Source organism: Emydura macquarii, unplaced genomic scaffold (assembly GCF_026122565.2).
Source record: "Emydura macquarii macquarii isolate MOO-44397 ecotype Brisbane River unplaced genomic scaffold, CSIRO-AGI_Emac_v2 contig_3451, whole genome shotgun sequence".
NCBI lineage: Eukaryota > Metazoa > Chordata > Testudines > Chelidae > Emydura > Emydura macquarii.
Genome location: NW_027133588.1, coordinates 7,507,570 through 7,528,627, shown reverse-complemented (window position 1 = coordinate 7,528,627; position 21,058 = coordinate 7,507,570). Strand labels below are relative to the sequence as shown.

At 42.9% G+C, this 21,058-nt stretch overlaps 1 protein-coding gene across 6 annotated transcripts in view; it reads right to left on the bottom strand.

Moving 5' to 3' along the window:
- The window catches only part of APBA2 (amyloid beta precursor protein binding family A member 2), a 221,691-nt gene that overhangs the window by 80,146 nt on the left and 120,487 nt on the right, over positions 1 to 21,058 (bottom strand). For 5 of the 6 annotated variants that reach the window (XM_067534558.1, XM_067534553.1, XM_067534556.1 and 2 more), the window contains 3 exons: positions 15,533 to 15,678; positions 8,622 to 8,657; positions 4,181 to 4,267 (listed from right to left, as the gene is read on the bottom strand). In XM_067534558.1, coding sequence (XP_067390659.1) covers positions 4,181 to 4,267; positions 8,622 to 8,657; positions 15,533 to 15,678 — 269 coding nt within the window. The remainder of the gene's footprint in view (positions 1 to 4,180; positions 4,268 to 8,621; positions 8,658 to 15,532; positions 15,679 to 21,058) is intronic. The other variant, XM_067534557.1, reaches the window with a different exon arrangement.

Below are 21,058 nucleotides of genomic sequence, written 5' to 3'. Positions count from 1 at the left end.
GTTCCATGTATCCTAATCATACACACAAGGTTCACAGGAAAGAATGGAGGTGGAGAAATAAATACGTCTATGCATTTCATCCCATCTTACCAGTGTTTCTGTCCCCCACAAGCAGCTCACAGATTTTTTTCCCCTAACAGTCCCAAAAGTAGATTCTCCCCTGGAGGACTAAGCATACGCCACATAAAATACATTAACCACACATATCCACATTTCTTCCCCTTCCTCCATCTCCATATTTTTCTCCTTTTCTCTCTACACCATCGCTCTTTTCTCTACTTTCAGGATCCTCTCCCCCTTGTATTACTTTCCCTCTTCTCCCCTTGTTTCTCTCCCCATTTCCCTTAGCATGTCCCTAACCCTAAATCCTCCATTTGTCTTCTCTCCCCACATCCCTCCATCTCTTCCTGCCTGGCTCCCTAAACTTTCCCTATCCCAGGTCTCCCTATCCCAACCCTCTCACCCATATCTCTGTCCTTGGAAAACCAAATCTTTTTCCCCTTCCCCAGACCTGGTTCTCCTTCTTCCAAATGGCCATCCGGGTTTCCTGTCATCCAAATCTCCTTCCTCTATATGTGTTGCTCTCCTAAAAGTCCCTGTTGCTACCCCTCATGGTTTTCTTTCCCATATCCTGGTTTCCTGATTTCTTCATTCTCCCTTTCATGTGTTCCATTTTTCCTTCTCCTTTAGTGGCTCCCTCCATTCCCCCTTTTACCAGGGCCTCCGCTGGGAGTGTGGAAAAAGGGCCGTGGCTACTCTGAGGATCCGTTGATGAAATCTGAAGATCTGAAAGAAGGGGTTGGGATGGGGACAGAGGGGCTGCATGTTCTCCCACAGCTCTCCCAGGTGGCTGCCAGGAACTGAATAGGAGCTAGGGGCCTCTACCTGTATAGCTCCTGTGGCTGCACTAGGGCCATGGGAGTATGAGTCAAACCACTGGATAACTCAAAGGCCTTCATAGGGACACTCCTTAGGGAGGCCACTGACAGAACACCAGCCCCTCCAGTATTCTAGAATGGCGTGAGTCTGATCACATGGTGTGTGAGGTCACATCAGCCGGGTCGGAGCAGAATACTGTGCAAAATGGCGTCCTATTCATCATCAGCTTCACCAGTGAGTGAGTGGGTTGTGGGGTCAGGCATACCGACTTGCCAACCTCATGTTGTTCCTCTCCTTTGCTGACAGCATGCCCTGCTGCTTCACTATCCCAGCTTTTACACATTGTGTGCGTGAAAAGCAGGAGAAGGTTGCTGTGGCACTTCTGCCAGTTTCACTCCCTGATTGCAAGCCCAGCGCATGGAGCAGAGCAGCTAGGGGAAGCTCTGCTCATATCAGAAGCATGGCATGCTGTCAAAAAGCAGGGTTATTTCTCGCATGTGAGTTGAACACCTCGGGCTGAAAACTTTCAGTAACGGCATGTGAGAGTGACTTCAGGCTGGTAGGAGCAACCATTTGCTGTTTTGCTTAGGGCAACAAACCCACTAGAGCTGGCCTTGGTCCAAAGTGATAATATGCCTTACTGCCAATACTGTCCTAGTTCAAAACCCAGCATAAATCAAGTTGTGTGTGTGTGTGTGTGTGTGTGTGTGTGTGTGAGTGAGTGAGTGAGAGAGAGAGATTAGAATTCTTTAAATCCAGTTAATGCCACCAGATGCTTCTATGCACGACATACAATAAAATTACATATGGGTTAGAACACTGAACAAATTATTGCAAAAATTGGTTTTATATAATTGACAGATATAAAACTGCAGACTGTCTGTGCCAGCTGCTACACCAGTTACGATAGAGCCACAGTAATGAAGTAAGTCAAGAAACTTCTCTAGCACTGGTAAAAACACAGTCAAGTTAAAAATGCAAAAGCTCATCTACAGTGAATACTAAAATACAGGGAAGTAAAGCCTTTGGCTACTCAGACCTCCTGTAAACAGGAAAAGCAGCAACATTTAAAGTAGGTTTTAATAAAATACTCTAACAATCAATTCCAATATCAGCTTTTTAATTTTTTTCAATCTACAGGGCCCGACTCTGGTACTCTCACTCACAGTGAATAGTGCCTTATGCCAGGGTAAGTCCCAGTGCAATCAGTTGGACCTGTGGAATAAGGTAATACTCACCTTAAGTAAGGGTATCAGAATCTGCCTCAGAGTGCTTTTGCTTTTCCGTGTGTTAAAAGCCCATTCAGAGTAACTGCTCATATTGAAATATTTAAGGAAAGGAGGGAGTGAAGTGCATTGAGAGCAACCCACAGTAAACCAACTGAAATTACAAACCAACCCGAGTATCACTATCTTCATCCCATACATCTAGCTGTATCTAGAATGTAGCTGCTCATTCATCTATAATTTGCTCTTTTCACCCTTGATCTGACTTGATTATTTGCACACAGCAGATATGAAAATATTAAATGTATGTTTCAACAATGAAGATGGATTTTGCTATCCAGCATAAGCACTGATGACATGCTCTGCACTGTACAAGACACAACATTGTTATCATTAGGCTGGAAAAAGTTATAGGACTGAATCAGTACAGGTATTGCTGGTCAGGGTTGAAGTACACTGGCAGAGCTGGGTGTGGCAGATTGCAATGCAGCTGCCACATTACATGGTATATTCTATTCTTCATCTGTGCAAATATGGAAGGTTTCTAATGTGTCCATAGTAAAAGAAAAATACACTGGCTTCAGCCAGATGAATAGCTAGAGCTCTTAGAGGCTGGAGATTTAGCAGGCAGTATGGAAGTATTTTTTTCTCCTAATTGTTTTGTTTTTATTCTATAGGTACAATCTGAGAGATGATCTTTTGTCTCAAATTTTGGGTCGTTCTAGTACTTGTTAAAGTAAAAAATTAACATTACTGGCTTAATTCCTTACTTTAACAAGTACTAGAACGACCCAATATTTAAGAGACAAAAGATCATCTCTCAGATTGTACCTATAGAATAAAAACAAAACAATTAGGAGAAAAAAATAATTCCATACTGCCTGCTAAATCTCCAGCCTCTAAGAGCTCTAGTTATTCATCTACTCTAGAATTAATGTTCGCAAATATTAAGGAGTTATTCTCAGGATGTATGATTACAGTCAGTCAAGACAATTCTACATATTCATTAGAGAATAATGAAAAGCATTAAATATATCACTGAAAAACCTTATGAGGTGGCCTGTATCTTAGCTATAGTTGTAAATTCAGCAGTAGCCATTTGTGCAGTAGTTTTGCTAATGTACGAGGTACATAATATTCCAGTGAAGGTGGCTTCAAAACCAAGTTTTATGATAATCATAAAGCTGGCTGTAAAAAATGAACATAAGAAGCAGATAACAGGCTATGAAAGTTTGTTCTGAGCCCTCTGAATAACACTATTACAGAGGATTCCTTGCTGCCTTCTTATTTTGTTGAAGGGGATTTTCCACCCTCTTTCCTGATCTCCCCAAAGTTTAAGAGATTTTGTCACCTTAACAGCCTACTTAAAATTTAGATTCTATTTACTAAATTAAATTTAATTGGATTGTACTTCTTCAGGACAAAGACCATCTTTCACTATGTGTAGGTACAACACACATCTAGCACAACAAAGCCCCAATCTCGGTCATAGCTTCTAGACACTACCGTAATAAATAATAATAGACGTTGGGGAGGAAGGATGACAGTTCAGATATGGTTTCTTGAAAGTCAGGAAGTTAAGTAGAGAAAACAGAAAGAAATGGAAGACTCAGTCAAAGTGGCAAATATCCTCTCTTAGGAAAAAAAGAGAATGGAACAAAGAACCAGACCTGAAACTCCAGATAGCTGTTAAAGACATACCAAAGCTGAAATGGAGTAGGTGGACATGCACACATGAAAGGCTTTCACGATCATTCCCTAACTGCTTTGTGCACCTTGATAATATGCAGACTTCTTCCAAACACATCAAATACAGCAAAATAATAATAAACCCCCCAGAACCCACAGCATAAAAATAAAACATTGACAAGCAGCAACTGTAATACCAACAATACTTTCTACATGAACAATAGGGTATATCCTTTCCAAATGCTGGTACCCCTTGCAATGGTGTGTTTGACCACATATTCAGTAAAGGCAATTTTCATTGTAAACGTGAGAACACATTATTCTAAAGTGAGAGCCATTGTGTAAAATCAGCAGTATTTTTGTAAGTGTTATGATTAAACACTTACCTGTGTATCTGCATTCAGAACTTTAATCCTCTGTGTGGAGATGAACAGATCCACTTCAGTCAAGGCCTGGGAATCTCCCTCAGAAGTCTAAAAAACAGTTGCATTGTTACAAAAGGAATTATAAATTTCTATTTAAAATGACAACTCCACTGATCACTTCAAGCACAATGTAATGCTGAACAATTACATTGCTGAACTACTATAAAAACAGCTATTCAAAGGTGTTTCCATAAACATGCACATTTAGTATCAGAGGACATTTACTGCAGAGGAAGAGATATATTTTTATTTTGTAGGCGAGTATGAACTTTCAGAGCTCATGGATGGTGCTGGATTGACAACCTGGGGAACCAAAGTCCTGTATTTATTGACATAGCTGGAGAAATGGCACGGAGGCTTTCCCACACTGTCTCACCTACATGCTTCATCTCTGTTCTTGAGGCACACAAATACAAATGTGAGAGTAGTCTATTTCCATATCTATTCAATCCTTGCCAGTACTACTGAATTACTAAAATGGATGCAAATTAGAGCAAATGTTTGTGGTGACTTAGTTTTTTGTGAACACCATTAATTGAGAACTGGACTGAGACCCAAATTATTTCACATAAGGCCAAACGGCATCTAGCTGTTAATGGGAAGTTACGTACAGTGTACAGTAACCGGAATTCTTCAAGACATTCAACATATGCACATTCCACTGATGACGTGCAGAAGACTGGACGGAGTAGCCATGTATTATTGTGTCCGTGGCCCATTCATCAATGGTGATGAAAGACCAAGCATGCCTGAAGCAAGCCAGCCAATTTCTGGAATCATTGGAGGTAGTGCACATCTCTTGACCATCCCATCAAGTGCTCCTGAGACTGGGAAAGTTAGGTGGTTTGTGACAGAGCAGTGAACTGTCCCCTCTTGTAGCACCGTTGCCATTCCCTGGGTGGTTCTGATGATCTTTGGTGGTAGAGGAACTCAGGGGGAATTGGTCTCTCCAAGGATATGGTTGTTTTATGTGTTTCCTCTGAAGAACTGGCATGTAGACTAAAAGGGAACACAAGATGACTCATGAGTCCTTAAGCAAATGGAGGGCTTTGTCTGTCTAAGAGATGAACAATTCAGCTCCTTCAAAAGGCAGATCCTCCACTTTCGTTTGGACTTCTCCAGAGAATCCCAGTCCCTCAAGCCACAATGCCCATCACATAACGAACACCACTGTCACTGATCTCGCAGCTGTATCTACCACATTGAGCACTGCTTGGAGACTTAATCCAGTTGCAAGTTGGCCATATTACACTAGCAAAATGAAGTCCTCGGTAGGTCTCAGTGGGTAGAATATCCACAAAGACAAGCTCTCTCTTGTGTATGCAAAAGTCATACTTGGTCATTATGACTTGCTAATTGGCCAGGTGAAATTGTAGACTTGTTGAGGAGTAGGCTTTCTGGTCAAATAAATCTAGTCTCTTTGGCTCTCTTTCCTTTGGTGTGGACCTGAATTGTTTTGCTTTTTCATTTTCCAGTGACCACAAAGGAGAATGGAGTAGGGTGTGTTTAAAAGAATTCCACACCTTTAGGAAGCACCTGATATTTTTAACTGCCTTGTGACATCTAAGTGGTGCCGAAACAAGCATCTTCCATAGGGTTCTAGCGAGGTCCACGATAACCCTGTTGACAGGGAAGGCTATTGCTTCTGGTAAGGAGGCCTGAAATATGTCCAGCAACTTATAGGTCTGTTCCTGTACCTCAACAGGGATTTGGAGGGCCTCAGCAATACTCTTTAGTAGGTCTTGGAAACCCTTATAGCTGTCCATTTGTGGAGCCATTGGTAGCACTACAGCCTCATCAGGGGTCGAAGAGGAAAGGATTATTAGTGCAGGACGGTCATCTCCCAGTGCCTGCTCTTCCATTTCTTCCTCCCCTGCTTGTAGCGGTATTAGAAGTGGGAAGGGTGGTTGGCGTATCTGAGTGTGCGGTGCTGTGGATGAGGCAGTCTTTTGGCAGTGCAGTTGTTCCCACAGACCAAAATTGCTCAGAGCCAATCAGGGTCCCTAACAGGGCCACATGGGCATGAGTGGGTAGGAGCCTGGTGGCCAGGGAATAGGGAATCATAAGGCTGTCCCAGTAGCTCTCTCATATGAGGAGAGTCTGGTTTCTCTGTAAGATGTCGAGGGCTGCAATGAGAATCTATGTGAGCAAAGATGTTGCTAGTATGGATCTTCCTCCCTTCAATTCTGAAGATGAAGCTGAGGATATTACATAACTTGGTTCCATGGACAGCACCCGAGAATTAGGTTCTGACGGTGCTGAACTAGAGAACAAAGTCAGTGCTGACTATAGCACTGAGGTCGACAGAAGGGGAGATTACTGTTCCAGGTGTAATTGCAGCTCCACCAGTGCTGAGTATCTGAATAGTACTGTGAGGGGTAGCATAGACAGATGAGAGGGAAATGGATTAGAGTAATATCTCCCAGGGAGATAGTGTGCTGCCCCGATCAGCCTTCTTCCAGTCCCAAGAGAGTCAATGACAAGGATGTTGAGAGAGACAGTGCCGAACTCTTTCCCCGAAGTCTCAGATTTTAGTGCTGGGCACTTTGGTGCCATATGCTCAGAATTGGCCCAGGACTGAGCTTTAGCAAGAACAGTTCTGACCCACAAAGGCTCATATGATGTTCGGTGCCACTGGGTGGGTTTCTCTTAGAAGATGTGTTAGGATGAGGTCTACCTCTGGGACTTCTAGCTCCTTGCGGCCTGTCTGAGGACAAGACGTTGTCATGGTCGTGGTATGAGTCAGGGCCCTCGAAGACAAAGATAAAACATGCATTCATGCTCTTGGGCTCTGAAGATCGCCTTAGAAACCGATCTCACGGATTTAGTTATTAGGGAAACCTGAAGGCAGGCCTCTGTCCTCCTTAGCTCAGGAGCCGAAAGACTTGCAAATCATACATTTACAGTGATGTGTGATTCTCCCATGCAACTGAGGCACTTTGAGCTTCCCTCTGAATCTAGGATGGCTCCCTCACATGAGGGCCTGCACTTAAATACAGAAGAACTGGACGACACTATACCAATGAGAAGTAATTCTAACAACTAAAAGTTGCAACAAGGAACCAAACAATTAAAATTAAGAACCATAAAAGCCAGCAATATAAACTAAACTGTAAAAACCATTGCTAAGAACTCTAAGGGTAAGGTTGGCAGTCTCTTGGACAGTTGATTTCTGACTAAGCTGTGAGATGGTGACAGGAACTGATTGGTGGTCATTGTGCCTCACCCTTATATGCCCTCACAGCGTAGCATGGGGACTGAAGATTGTATGTCTGCTCTACGGGTACTGCTGGCCAAAAAGACACTGATCTCTAGCACATGAGGTGCATGCACACCATCAGTGGAATGTGCTTACAGAGAGCACCCAAAGGAGAATGTCTGGTCACTTCTGAGTTTTGCTGGATTAGGATCCAAGATCTACGGTAAAAGATTCTACATCCCATTACCAATCTAGTTCTCAGTGGAGAAGTGTCCACATCATGTCTACCATCACAGTGGACACATAGTAGCACCTTTGCTGGCAGTCTCAGCAGAAACCAAGGACTGAATGACCATGCAGGTTGAACTACACTTTCATCAGAAGAGTTGTTCCCTTCCAGGTGAGGCTTGGCTCACTCATGAAGCAGCATAGGGCAGCATGCCGCTATTAGAGCCTGCACTCTCCCTGTATGGTGGATACCTCATTCTCCAAGGAGTATCAATCCAGGACCATTCACCAGACTGAATTCAGTAAAAAAAAAAAAAAAGCATTGTTTTTAATTATATTCCAGTTGGGTCAAACAACATGAAGAGTGAAAGCCACATTACACTTTGGCAAAAAACTAACTGCATCATTTACAATCAAGACTACCAAAAATAGTAAGATTCATACTAATGATACTTTCGACAATTACATTTGGCCTGACCCTACTGAAGTATATTTTGTTTAATTGGGTGAAATATCTCATAAGCAAATTGTGCTAGTTACCATCTTGAGTTGGAAAATTAAACTTCGTGTGCACCTAAATATCCAGAATAATTTAATTAATACAAACACAGTAAGTCTCAGTCATACTAAATTACATAGTCAGCATTAACTGCTTCTCCTGTTAAAACAAGCGAAAACATTAGATTTTTTTAAATTCTCTCTCTCCTACAATAGGCTGTTTATTTGGACTAAACAAACCACAGGACATTGTGACATTAAACAGAAGAAGAGCAGTAACAGACAGGAACTCCAGCAAGTGAAAGATGAAAGAAATAAACAAGTGTTTCTTGTTCCATCCAGTGGCCTACCATTGAACAAGTAAAACCAAAATTACAATGTTATGAGGATCTGTAATGAAAATCACAACACTCCAAGGGAACAAGAACAACAAAAGTGTAAACAAACATTAGCATTCAAGAAAAACAGTTTACACACCGCTTTTTTCTTGATTTTAGCCGCCTTTTGCATCCTCTGAGAAGCATAAAAAAGAAAGCAGACAGATGCACACACACAAAAAAAGAGAAAAGACAGTGCGTGAAGTCAGGGAAACCTTTTGATTATGATTCCAGACTCTTAAAACTTTTATTTGCAAAAAAGGAAGGAAAGATTGGTTTACAAGCTAAACAGGTTTGAAGCATATTGGCTTTAATGGGGTTATGCAATATTGTCAACTAATTACAGAAATACTGTACAGTGTTGAAGCTGCTCATTACATTTTTTCCTGCTGTATACACCATTACCTAAAGCTACATATCAGACCCAATGTTCAAACGTGTGCACTTACAGAATGTCTAAATCCCATCTTTCGGCATTCAAAAGAGACATATAGTTGTGCCTACAAAAGTCCTATTAGTCCCAGAAGTACTATTATGTCACTAACAGTTCAACATCAGGCTATGTTTATAAAATATGGTCATTCCTACAAACTATCCTAAATGAAATGCATCAAAATATGAAAGGTGGATAATTCCCTTAAATTAATGGATATAGTTTTTGGAACAAAAGGATTTAAGGATCACTGTGTCTCATAATTTTTAGATCAGGATCATATTTCATTGGATACTTTTGAAAAAGACACATGCAGAGCGCAGATACAGTACAAAACAATCTTTGGGTAGAGCCTGGACAACTCTGCAGAAGAGAGATTGCAAAAGGTCTTCAAGGGGAATCAAATTTCTGTCACTCCCTGAAAGGCTACTTATTTTACCTGTGTGGTCTTTGTCCTAACAAGCTGCAAAACACATCATTCAGTTATGTGCACTATGTATACTGTATAGAAGTGCATGGGAATGAAAGATCCACCTAATTTCTGTATGTGTGTGTTAATATTTGTGGGGAATCAAGCATATGAAAGAAATATATGTAGTTTTAGTCTGTTTGAAAAGCATAGATATCAATGGTAACTTAGCATTCCCTTATGAGAGTTAGTGAAGAAGTAGGATCTACAGTGCAGTAGTTAACACAAAAGGCAGGAGCATATGTGACACAGCAAAGCACTTTACACTTAGATATGACACTGAGTGCATTCTCTTTGAAATTCTACAAAGAATCCATGCACCACACTCTGCTGATTTGGTAAAAGCAAATGCATTCCAGTTCAGTGATCTAGTACACACCTTTTGCTATACCTCTTTTATGCTGCACTCCTAAGGGGGCAATCCAACTCCCAGTGAAGTTAATAGAAAGATTCCCATGCACTTTAATGGGAGTTGGATCTGGCCTCTCTCTAGTCAGGATATTTCATGCAGACTTTACAATTATCCAGGTCCATATCTAATAGCTTTAACATTATCTGTGTTCTGATTAGCTCTTAGTGAATGATACCTATAGGAATACTCATGTATTGTGGTCCCCAGGCTTCTTAAAGAATCAGCCTTATCACTGCCCCATGAAGGATGGTGAGGGAACTCTCATTTCCCCTCCCACGAGAGCTCCCTTCTGCAGGTTTTTCCTCTCCCAACCAACCTTCCCACCCTGCTTTTGAGAAAACCTATTAATACGATGATGATGCACACTGCAACTTCTTAGCATATCACTGCCGCATTTAGAGAGTGAAGCACACACTAAAGAGGAATCTCCAGTAAATTAATTCTAAAACACTATGGATTTTTGAGAGAGCGCCACCACTTCCACACCCCATGTAAAGCGATGCTGAGAAGAAGCACCATGTGTCTAGTTTTTTGCTCATTTTACAAGAAGTCTATTCCAAAATGGATCTCCTGGTGAAAGGCAGATTTTGAAGTGAGGTTTTTTAAAAAAGTTTGCAAGGCCTAAATGGCTCTGTCTTAGAACTACGGTAAAGTGGAAAAACAATGATCTGAGAAACACCTTTGAGATCTGCTGACAGTGCTAGTGGAACCACTGTACCACCCAATCAACAAATAGCAAACACTCAGGTAAAACTGATTGATTTATAAGCTTGGTAGGTGCTGCCAAAGATGGTATTTTATGTAATCAAGCCATTAAAAATGTGCTAGAGAAATAATAGATAAGAATTCGGTTGTGCAGATCTTTAAATCTTTATTAACACTGAAAAAACAAGGTTACGTACCAGTAACTGATGCTGTTCGAGGTGTGTTGTTCACGTCCATTCCACTCTAGGTGTGTGCATGCCTCCGTGCACGGTTACCCGGAACTTTTTTCCCCTTAGCAGATCCCGTAGGGCCAGCTCCGGTGCCCCCTGGAGTCCCGCGCACATGCCGTGGTATTTGAGGTGCTGCCGGCCCTACGCCCCCTCAGTCCCTTCTTTCTGCCAATTCCGGCAGTGGGGGTGGGTTGTGGAATGGACATGAGCAACACATCTCGAAGAACATCAGTTACTGGTAAGTAACCTTGTTTTCTTCTTCGGGTGCTTGCTCATGTCCATTCCACTATAGGTGACTAACAACCAATACCTTTGGAGGTGCGTAGGAGTTACCGGTGAGCCGCCCTCAGCACCGCTCTGCCGAATCCCGCGTCCTCTCTCACCTGCTAGACAATGGCGTAGTGGGAAATGAAGGTGTGCATCGATGACCAGGTGGTGGCTTTGCAGGTGTCCTGCAGGGGCACTCTCTCCAGGAAGGCTGTAGATGAGGCTTGAGCTCTGGTTGAGTGCGCTGTGATGGTTCCCGGAAGCAGCACCCTCACCTGCTCGTAGCAGAACTTGATGCATGATGTAATCCACAAGGAGATGCGCTGGGTGGAGACAGGTGAGCCTTTCATCCGGTCCACCACTGCGACGAAGAGCTGCGTTGCTTTCTGGAACGGCTTTGTACAGAAGGCCAGGGCTAATCTCACGTCCAGCAAATGCCATCTCCTCTCCCCCTCCGAATCGTGCGGTTTGAGAAAAAACACAGGGAGAAAAATATCCTGGTTATGGATGCGGCCTCAGTGGAACCTTCTCCTTATAGAATACTGTATAAGGTGGCTCCGAGGTCAAGGCCCTAATCTCAGAGACCCTCCTGGCTGAGGTAATGGTCACCAGGAAGGCCACCTTTCATTAAAGCAGGAGCAAAAAACATGAAGCCATGGGTTCAAAGGGGGGTCCCCTGAGTCTCAAGAGGACCAGGTTCAGAGTGGTCCCAAGAGACTGCCTCATCAGGTGTGGAGGAAGAAGACTGCCGAGATGCGTCCTGCGGGTGCACCCCCTCCTGGCAAAGGATTGCACCCACTGAGGGTCCCTCCATGGGGTCCGACTCCTCATCCAAGGAGTGGTGTCTATGGGCCTTCTCCTGTGCCAGAGGCACGGACTGCATCCCCGATGACATAATGGATTGGGGCCTCAGCCCCACCTGGATACCCCAAGGGGCCCAATAAAGCCATTGTTGCGGCCATTGTCCCTGGCGCTACAGGCTGTGATACTTTGTGGGGACTCCCGACGACTGTCCTCCCCGGGAGACCCCAAGCCATCCTCATAGTCAGAGGCACAGGACCGGCGGTGCTGTGTACGTTCTCGGTCCCGGACACCCTTCTGTGCCGGGGACTGCCCTCTCAATGCCTCTCACCTGGACGACGATGAGGACTGCCTCCGTTGCCATGAGCAGTGCCGACAAATGGAGGCACACTCCGAAGAGCTACAAGTAATGGAGCGTCATCTCGGTACCGATGATTTCCGCTGCCGCTCGTCCTGCGGCCCTGCAGGCACCTATGATGACCAAGGTTGGTGCCGCTCCGAGCTCCTCGGTGCTGACCCAGACTCCGGCGACCTGGTTCCTCACGTGGACTGCGTGGTGCCGGGTCCTCCGACAGCGACCAGGTTCTGTGCCGTCTTGGTGCAAGCAAACTCCTCGGTGCCAGGTCCTCCGACAGCAACCAGGTTCTGCACCGTCTAGGTACAGGCAAACTCCTCGGTGCCGGGGTTCTGGAACAGGAGCTGTCCGAGTGCAGCCTGGAGGATCTCGACCAGTACTGCTTCCTGGCCTGCCCTGTCTCTGGTGCCAGGGATCGACTTTGGCACTGGCAGGGGGACTCCACATCCTGTGTCGAAGCAGGTTGGCTCGATGACACCGACCTGGAGCGACTACTCGGGGAGCGGCTCTGCTCTACTCTCGGGGACCATCCGGTGGGAGATCTTCCTCCCTGTACCAGGGATCTCCATTGCCATTCAGGGGGACCCAATGTAGGTTTCCCCTGTGACACCGGCCCCTTCTCCCTCGGCAGAGGGGGGGGCGGAGGTGGCGTAGGCAAGGCCAACAAGGCTCTTGCCGCCTGAAAAGCCTCCGGTGTTGACGGCGTCAGCAGGGGTGCTCCCCCACTCCCAGGAGTCGGGGGAGGCTCACTGACCGGAGATGCAGGCACTGGAGATGATTCGACGGGCCGGGTCCAGTGCATCTCCGTACTCAACCCTGTCCATACCGACAGCGCAGGGGAGTGTCCACACTCCGCGCGCTGCTTCTTCCTCTTTGGTCCCAGCAATGTTGCGCAGTGCTGAATCAAGGGCAGTACTGGCGGTGCGCTCTGTACCAAGGTCATGCTCGGTGCCGAGGTGGAGCGGGCCAGCTTGGATGCCAGGCAGAGTGCTGCCTCCATCAACAGAGCTTTCAACCGGATCTCTCAGTCCTTTGGAGTCCTCGGTTTAAAAGCACTGCATATCTTACACTTCTCTTTCCTGTGGGCTTCCTTCAAGCACTTAAGGCAGCAGTCAGGGGAGTCGCTGAGCAGGAAGGCCTTCCCGCAGGAGGCACACGGCTTGAATCCCAGCAACCGGGGCATGGCCCAGACACTCTAAGTCCTCGCAGGGACTTTCCTTATCTCTAACTACTCTTAACAACACTTAACAACTACTTAACTAACTAAAACTAACTTAGAATATCAAACAAGTCCAAACAAGGGGAATAGTACTTGCTGAGAGAAAGGCTAGTTCCAGCAACCGTCAGGGGTGGAAAGAAGGAACTGAAGGGGTGTATGGCTGGCAGCGCCTCATATACCACGGCATGTGCGCAGGACTGCAGGGGGCACCGGAGCCGGCCCTATGGGATCTGCTAAGTGGAAAAACGTTCCGGGTAACCGTGCACGGAGGCATGCACACATCTATAGTGGAATGGACATGAGCAAGCACCCAAAGAACCACCACTGAATGCTACTCTTGGATGCCATGATTTTCTTAGACTTGTAGTGTTACATTCAGCTCTGCCACAAACTTCAGATACCTCAGGGGCACCATTTTTTGAAGTACTATCAAGTTCATCTACAATGGAATTCTATGCATCCTTTTTTAACATGCCAAGTTACTATGCCTCCTATTTCAAGCGCAGGGAGACAATGCACGATGATGATAATATCTCTTACTTCAGCAACATTGGGGCTGCTTTTCACTTCACTGCAAGTGCACTGCAAATGGCATTAACATTTTTACAAAGTATATTTACAAAAGGCACAAAAAGGTTACAATTTTATTAATAATAAAGTCAGCCCCTCTTGTAAGCTAATGGAGCTAGGATGAGCTAGCAATTTTTATTGTGCTAACCGGTGTAAGTCAGGGCATGCGTACATTCAAAAGTTAAGCTAATGTGAAAAATTCTCACCCCTGCATGACATAATTAAGCTGACCTAACCCACAGTTCAGACAGTGCTAGGTCGACAGAAAAAAAATTCTGTCAACCTAGCTACTGCCTCTTGGGGAGGCAGATTAACTAAACTGACCGGAAAATCCCTCCCTTTGCTATAGTATCCAAACTGAAGCAGTGCAGCTCTGCCACTGTAGCATTTCAAATGTAGCCAACACCTCACTTCTCTTGTATAATTATAGTCAAATCATAGCCACATGTACATACATCAAACTGCTCTGCAAAGTATACAGTTGAAAGCTTCTATCAGGACTGCCTTAGGTGTACACCTGACAGTTTAGCATCAGAATTAACTAACAAAACTGTTCCTTGGTGCTAAATCATAGTCAATGCTCATGTGCTGCTTGTGACTTCTCAAGAATCTCTTGAGTAGGAATTCCAAGGTCTGGAATACTCAAGAATCTGTAGCATCAGAATAACTATCTTTAATGCTTTCCACTTGTACCATTATATCAAATCTACATACAGATAAGGACATGATATGAAATGTGTAGACTGAAATGTTAATTAGAAAAAACTAAATTATTTTTAATTAAATATGTAATCAGTAAAAACTGCATATATTTGGAGACTTCTCGCTGAGCAGATGACTTGACCCAAACTGGGTATCTCCAAACAAATTCTAATTCTACTGACTAAATTATTTTCAATTAAATATGTAGTTTTCCCCATTAACATTTCAATCTACACATTTCATATCATGTCCTTATCTATATGTAGATTCTATCTAATGGTACAAATCTGTATACATTAATTCTACAAAGCGTTGCTAAAAAAATTCTCCTTACTGGACTATATATTCAAATAAAATGCATTTACTGCATTGTTCATAGAAAGCACTGTGTTAAAACATTTCCATGCAAAGCCATGGTTTTAAATGACAAATACAGATCTGATAACGAACCTTCTTGCTGTAAGAAAATAATATTTTGATGTATTTGAAATGCTTACAACAACTTACATAACATATTACAGGATCTAACATGGTGACCGGAAGAAATCAGTCATAAATCAGTCTTTTATGCTTCACAGTTGGAATGTTTTCTTTTTACAGCCTAGATTTTACCTTCAGTATTTATGCTGTGCAATTTGGAATAGCCTTTGCAATAATTTATATTCTGTTCTTTGGAGGATTTGTATGTTCTACCATGCTAGATACTGGAAATGGTGAAGATTTTTACAGCAGCAGATACATACTCACTTGAGTGCACCTCTCAGTAGATTTGAAGCTTCAGACATTTCAGACTACTTAGAGTTCAGTTATCACGGGAGTCTTTTCTACAGACCAGAAAAATCACCTACCTTGACACGGCTCACTGCCTCTTGAGCTTGCATCATTCTTATATTTTTGGAAGGGTTACGTTCGGAGAGCAGCTGTGTAGAACCCAAGTAATTGGCGGCAAAGATGATTCCATCAATGAGATCTTCAGGTTCACAGGGTCCTGGAACTAAAGTGACAGGGATACAATTACCACCTTCCAAAAGCGAGTAGGATGACAAAAAGCTTAATGAAGGGTATTGATACTCGCACAACCTTTCCTTAATACATTTCTTTACTTGCAACAGCTTAATTAAAAGAAGCACCGAACAGTCCAGCATATATTAAACAGTACATTTATTTCCCATAATTCTGTCTCAAAAAACCTAAAAAGCAGATGTGTGGTATTTAAGAATCTGCGTAATATTTTATCTTGGAACTACAGAGTAGTTCGTTGCAGCATGCTGCTGTGGGAAAACACAATAGAGCTCTTCACTACACTAGGCCAAATGCTGCTTTCAAATGCATGCACGAGATTCCTTCCCATTCACATGAATGGAACATTCATAATAGGTTACCTGTATTGATTGTTCTTATCTGTGGGCCAAATTCTGTTCTTGTATTTGAGTTTCTTGGGTACTCGTATTTGTCAAGGGGAATGAAAAAAGTGCATGGATCCCCAAACTCTTTGCCAACTACAGTAGAACCTTGTTAGTTCACACTAATGACTAAGACACCCTTGGGGAACAACTGCATATTGTGAATCATCAAATAAGGAAACACAAGCCCACTTCATGTATGACATTTTAGTGTTGATGCAGGTAGGTGAGAGGTAGGCGGGTCAAATGTCTGAGCATCACACCCAATGTGCAACACCTGGCAGATCTGAGACAGAGGTATTTCTTTGCTGTGGTAAATGACATTAACACAAAAATGCACAATCAAAACAGCACTTCATTCAACACACCCAAGTACTTTAAAAAGGAACAAAAGCTGTGAGGAGACTCTTCACATCTGCATCACTGATGTTTCCATTTTAAATATGTTTCCTATGCACTCCATAACTGTCTGAAATTATAAAAGAAATTCTGTATGCAAAAATACACAAAATAATTAGGTGGTTGGTAATATAAATGAGCACTTAACATCTACTTTAACAATCATTATCTATGTAAACATCCGCCTAAAAGCGCATATGCTGAATGTACTGAATTTAATAAACTGCCTTAAAATAAGGAAAGAAAAAAAATTCAAACTACTAGGTAAGACTGCAGTCACACAAACAAGCACTTCCTGCTAATGACCTGGCTAAGGTCATTTGGCAGAAGTAGGAAGGACTCAACAGATATTCTAAGGACACATTTAGTAGAAAAGAGCAGGTTTCACAGAGAAAGCTGTCTCCATTGGACCAAGAAACACGAAGTAGATCAGCAACCCAGGGTAGGGCTATAAGTCAGGACAAAAAAAAAAAAAAATTAGCCAGAAATAGAAGATCTGGAGAACATTTGTGTACTTTGCTTCAAGAGAGGACCTCCTCTGAGGACAATGCTATCCACAAAAAAAAAAGAAAAGAAGCAGCTACCTGTCTTTGTACTCTCTGGCCATATGCAGGATCTGAGTTCAGGAACTGATTCAGACTGACAACTTCCAGACTGGTACAGATGGTGTAAACTAATAACTGGGGGAATAAAGAAGTCCCAATAGCCTGCCAAGGATTAACACTAAGAGTGGAGCTGCACAGCACATCAATCACCCCATCCCTCTGAAAGAAGGGAAGATGCCAGATGGCAGCTGAAGAGGAGGAAAAAGTGGACAAATTTTTTAAAAATTGAGTACAAAAAGAAAATAAGGACACATGGAACTTATTTTTATTAATATGACATAATTTAAGCCCATATCTAGCAAAGCATCTATGCACATGTTTAGCTTATAGATAGACTTAGTGACTTCAGTGAGATTTTCAAATTAATTATCATTTTACAAACTGCTTTAGCAACTGCCAGGATAATTTTCCAGGGATGGAAAAAGGAGCGGCAGCGGGAAGGAGGGAGGGAGAGAGAAATCAAGGATGGTATTTATACTGTACTTGTGTTATGCTCATCTCCTTTATTCAATGGCTAAGCCTTATTTTCAGTTTGATTACATCAGCACCAAACAGGCAGTCATTCCACAATACTGGCATCAATCCCTGGACTGTAAATACTCCGTGTTCTCCAATAGTTCTACAGTGGGAATGTGCTACGAGCCATATCAACATGCCAAACTGCTAAAGAATCTCTCCCAAGTAAACCAATTTTTGTGTGATGGGGAAAAAGGGACACTAAATGGAGATGCTAATTTTCTTTTAAAAAACCTAAAACCCTACAACAATTTTCTGGTAAATTGAATTTTCTTACTTATACAACCAACTCAGCTTATCTGATGCACACGTGTAAGCCTTTGAACAAGAAAAATAAATAGCATACTACTTTGATAGAATGCACAGAGGGAAACACTCGTATCTACTTTAATTAGGGAACACTTCTAATTCCTCGTTGTCCTAAACTATCATTTTAAAAAATCATCAAACACAAAATCAGTGAGATTAAACCTTTCAACTTCTTCATCAGGAAATGCTACTGCCTCTTATGTTTCCATTCAGACCAGACATCTGATTGTTGTAATGTCAGCCTGCTGCAGAAATGAACCAGTCTTTGTAATTTGGTAATCACAGTACATTTAAAAAAAAATCAATAATAAAAGCTCCACGGTCTTCAGAGACTTAACATTAACTAACCAACATTCACACAAATTGGAGCAATTTGTTTCGTAAGGGAACACGGCAGTTTCAAACTTCCAAAGAGTAATTATATACAACAATGGAATAGATTTTGCTATAAACTAAACTAGTGTAAATCCAGTGCTAATCTACTAACCTCAGTTAAGTTATTCTGCATCTTGACAGTGTAACTCACTGCAGAATTTAGCCCAGTATGTTGGGGAGAGAATTTTGTAAAATAATTAAATATACCTTGGCAGGACCCTCTAAAAAATTAGAAGGAACCTCAACTAAGTCTTTAGGAATCTATTCATCAAAGAAGCTCCATGACCAATTCCACGGCAGGTCAAGTCATTTACCTAGTAGTATCTCAAGAAACAATTACTGTAGGTGCAGTTCTAAACCACTGAATGAGTAAGAATCAACAGAGCAAAAATTCCACATAGACACCAGATTTTAGATTTGTGATCCCATCTGTTGAACTGATTTCAGCAGCTTCTCTTTAGAGTGTTCCAGTCCCCTCTACCCTGCTTCACCAAAAGGAATATACGTTACACAGAACTGATGCAACTCTTTGCTTTTCATCTCATTGTCTTTGTCTCTTCTACAGCATACAACTAAATATACTGAGATAATACTTACAAATTCTCTCCGATACAATCACTGGCAGGTTAAGCAATGACCAGAAGTTTGATCCATAATGCTGCAGGATTTGCAACAAAACACTTCAGAAAAGGAAGTGACACTTATCTACAAATATAGGCCCTACCCAGTTTTCTTCATACACTCCATCTACTGAATTCAAGGGCGTCTAAAGTGCTCACAAAATGTAGAGTTTGGTCTATCCTTAGCAATATCCCATGCTTTGTAAGTCTCTACAGGAATAGATTTTTGACTCCCTTTCTGTTCCAAAGAACTGGGAAGCTACTTGAAAGACACTTTACCTTCACAGACATAAGCCAAGAGTTCTGTGTTTCCTCTGTTATATTTAAAGACATCACTAACACTTCAAGCAGAGCATAGAGCTATAATCCCTGCCCTACTTTAGGTGTCTATGGAATTACTGATTGTTACAAAAGAAAAAAGAGCTAGGAATTCATGTCATGTATCCCAACAGTTCAGTGATGGTGAACATGACTTTCAGCTAGTTTGTTTTAAAAGACGTGTGTTGTAAAAGTAAATTATTACCTAAAAAGACTCTTAAATAATTTTATTATTGCTTGAGTAGGGACAGCAGAATATATCTTTAAATAGCTACATTTAAGGACTTTTTAAGGATTTTGATTCACCTTAATATGTCCCCTCCATCTCTTCAAACAGAAACTTTAGCAGATAGCATAGTGATCTTGCAAATGTCATCAACAGATGGTGGCTGACTATACAGTTATCAAAACCTCAGAAACACTTTTAATAACTTATATCTCAAGAGCTTATTCAAAGGGAGAGTGGGTGAGGGGAAGCATGCTATGTAGATAAATCTTCCAACAGTTTTCCATCAAGAAGGAAATGGTGATATCCTTGAGATGAGAAGACATTTGTGGGAGTGATGTAGGAAGCATTACTGCAAACTGCAAGGGGTCAACCTGAGTAGTCCTTTTGAGATCAATTATAGCTTTTGAAAAAAACCAGTTCACATATAGACTTGGCTAAGATCCCAATTCAGCGAGGCACTTAAGCATGTCCTTGACTTTAAGCAAGTATATAAGTCCCACTGAGAGAGAAGGCAAGGAAGGGGAAAAGAATACACTGCAAAACTGGAGAGAAGACAAATTTAGTTTAAAGTAGATTTAAGTTTTTTATGCTGCCCCGTCAGTGGTGGCGGCAGTCCCTCAGAAATGAGAATGACATCCGTCAGGGTCTTCAGATGACTGAGAAGCCCGATTCTGGATGCACGTTCTTCGGCAGTGGGGGCATGTTGTTGCACAGGAGAGTGGGATTCGCAACCCCAGGTTGGTCTCCTGCCTCTGCTGCAGCTATTCCGCCTCGGTATCGAGACGTTGGGCCTTGAATTGGCACGCATCTTGATGAACAAGGTGGCGTCACACCGAGCAGTCAGCAGCTTGCTCCTCCCAGTCGTTAATGTTGATACCGCCGTGCTTGAGGGCGACCTTTAGCGTGTCTTTGTACCATTTCCTTTAGCCTTCCTTTGAGCGTTGGCCAACAGAGAGCTAGGAGAAGAGAAGCTGGTGAGGGAGGTGGTTCTCAGGCATCCGGATGCAGCAGCCTGTCCATCAGAGTTGATTTCTCAAGAGCAAGGCTTCGATGCTGGTGGATGCAGCTCCATGGAACACACTTGCACTGGTCTGGCAGTCCTCCCATTTGATCCCCAGGATTCGACACAAGCACTGCAGATGAAAGCTCTCAAGGGTCTTAATGAGGCATCGGTAGATGGTCCAGGTTTCACTGCAGTAGAGGAGGGTAGTCAGCACAACAGCCTTAAAACTTCTGAAGGTCGCTGTTTTCAAAGACACGTTACCACAGCTTGAAGGCAGCAGCACTGGCGCAGCTGACCTGGTGCTGGAATTCTTCATTGACAGCAGCCCATTGGGAGAGGTGACTACCCCCCTGGGAGGGAAATGTTCCACATACTGCAGAGCCTCCCTGTCTATGTGGATGGCACGAGGGATGTTCAGCTGGCCTGTGGGAGGTTGGTGGAGGACCTTTGCCTTGGCAACGTTCAAGGACAGGCCAAGTCTCTTATATGAAGCGTTAAAGAGATCTAGCGTCGCTTGCATATCCTGCCATGTGATGTTAGTGATAAAACAATTATTTCTTTTAAAAAAAAACATGATTTTAAGTTTGGACAGTATCC